The sequence below is a fragment of the Seriola lalandi genome, unplaced genomic scaffold (genome assembly GCF_002814215.2).
Source record: "Seriola lalandi dorsalis isolate HSWRI2012SDOR001 ecotype SW California unplaced genomic scaffold, Sedor1 jcf7180002003340, whole genome shotgun sequence".
In the NCBI taxonomy this organism is placed as follows: Eukaryota; Metazoa; Chordata; class Actinopteri; order Carangiformes; family Carangidae; genus Seriola; species Seriola lalandi.
The window spans coordinates 1-1,812 of record NW_019473996.1 but is presented as its reverse complement, the minus strand read 5'-3'; the positions used below and the strand labels follow the sequence as shown (position 1 = coordinate 1,812).

Here is a 1,812-nt window from a genome sequence, read left to right as displayed (position 1 = left end):
AATGGATTTTTTTTTCTTCTTTTTTTTTTCTTCAGATTCGCATATTTGCACGTCTAGAGAAAGCTCTGCAGGTAGATAAAGACGTCTCAAAGTGAGTTCATTCTTTTACTAACAGATTCCTGTTTTGTTGACATCCTGTTGATGCTCTCACTCAAAATACTTTTTTGCATTCTCGTGTACCACCTAGGCTGGCTAAAGTGGTGCGTGGAGCCCTTGAAAGAAATGGACCAGTGAATTTCTCTCAAGCAGAGTTGGACATGTACCTGTCAGCCTGCAAGTTTCTAGACACCTCCCTGGCTTTTCCCCCTGAAAGGATGCCACTCTTTCAGATGTAAGAGCCCAATTTAGAACCAAAGAATTTAAAAATATGATATTTTTTATATTTTAGGTCTTTTTTTGTCTTAGTTCTGATGTTGCATAAGTTATTTTGTCTGGGTGTTATTGTCTGTCTTACTTTTGCTGTGTCACTGTCCATGTGCAGGTATCGCTGGGCATTCGTCCCTGAGGTGGATGTGACCCGCTACAATGGCCCGGAGACTGCGCTGATAGAGGGCGAGCAGGAATGCATACCCCATGTTGTCAGAGTACTGGAGGGGATACAGCACCGATATGGGGTAAGATCGTATGTGGGCTGGAGTAAAATTGGAGTAAAATTCAGGCTTGCAGTCATTTCCATTTAAAAGTGTACACTCTTCAATGGTCATTTTGATGAGATGCTTAGAATTACTATTAGTTATACTAAGCTCATTGAAAATACTTGTTTTAACCTACTTTAAGTCAACTGTGTTTTTGTTTTTTGTTTTGGACACCTCCCATTTCCACCCAGCATTAAAATACTATCTGGATACATTATCTGGATAGGAAAGAACGCATGGTAATGAGAGATGTAAATGTGTGCAAATCACATCAGCCAGGCCAAATTTTGGAGGTGGTCAGGCTCGCATTGCGATCGGATCTTAGCCAGGTGTAAGTTCTGTGTGTACAGCATGACCACATGCTTAAGGAAAAGAAATCTGATGTGCCCAACAAGCTGAAAGGTCACCGAACTCTGCATCCACCTGCTAACTCAACCAAGGCCTGTAAAGGGTGCAGGTAGTAGGAGTTACCACCTTACCTAGAGAGTCTTGTCTTGTTGCCAACTCATATTGAGTTCAAGACACACTCAAGATAATGAGAACACACTGATTGGATGTCATACGCATCGCATGTTTATACCAGGTGTAAATGGGACCCTTGTCATGCATTGTCACTTTGTGTTTGGTGATGATGTAATAAATATCCGTGTTATTTGGTGCATTAGACTCCAAGAGCTAATGTGTTTTTATGGAAGTGTAGTGTGATTAAAAAAACAACCCAAGTTTTGTTTTGTGAAATGACCACACCTCACTCTGATTATGATGTCCTGACCTTTTATTCCAGACACTGAATGGGCTGAGTGAGGAATCTTCCACAGAGCATTTGGAGTTTCCCCTCCTCACCGAACGCTCCCTGCGCTCCATCACCCAGCTGTTGCCTTTCCTTCGCACCCTTTGCTGTTCCTTCCAGGGCCCTCCCCCTTACAGCGACCCTATGCCCCACTGCCCAGTAGCAGACTACCCAGCAGCCAGTTCGGACGCAGTCCTGAGGAAGCTGGAGTACATCACTGAAGAAGAGTTCCTCGACTCCATGGAAAGTTAAAAACTCAAGCATGAAGCTTTCATGAACTAAGTTCCTCTTCTTAAGCTTTCTGCCCTGCAGCTATACAAGTGGAATACCTAAAATAGGCACAACCAGTGATAATGTTGTATTGTGAATTAGAAAAAAGGAAGTGTT

The 1,812-nt window shown here is 42.8% G+C and overlaps 1 protein-coding gene across 1 annotated transcript; it reads left to right on the top strand.

Moving 5' to 3' along the window:
* Positions 1–40: 40 nt before the first annotated feature.
* On the top strand, positions 41–1,806 carry LOC111667189 (protein DOP1B-like). The gene is made up of 4 exons (XM_023422817.1): positions 41–91; positions 188–331; positions 482–614; positions 1,420–1,806. Exons 2-4 carry the CDS (start codon positions 258–260, stop codon positions 1,675–1,677), a joined length of 465 nt encoding a protein of 154 aa, XP_023278585.1. The 5' UTR covers positions 41–91; positions 188–257; the 3' UTR covers positions 1,678–1,806.
* The last annotated feature ends 6 nt before the right edge of the window (positions 1,807–1,812 follow it).

Excerpts from the sequence above, each read along its gene's own strand:
- LOC111667189 (XM_023422817.1), top strand. The coding sequence starts at position 258 with ATGTACCTGTCAGCCTGCAAGTTTCTAGACACCTCCCTGGCTTTTCCC. Across the intron at positions 332-481 it reads AGGATGCCACTCTTTCAGAT|GTATCGCTGGGCATTCGTCC; the intron begins GTAAGAGCCCAA and ends GTCCATGTGCAG. Across the intron at positions 615-1,419 it reads GGATACAGCACCGATATGGG|ACACTGAATGGGCTGAGTGA; the intron begins GTAAGATCGTAT and ends CTTTTATTCCAG.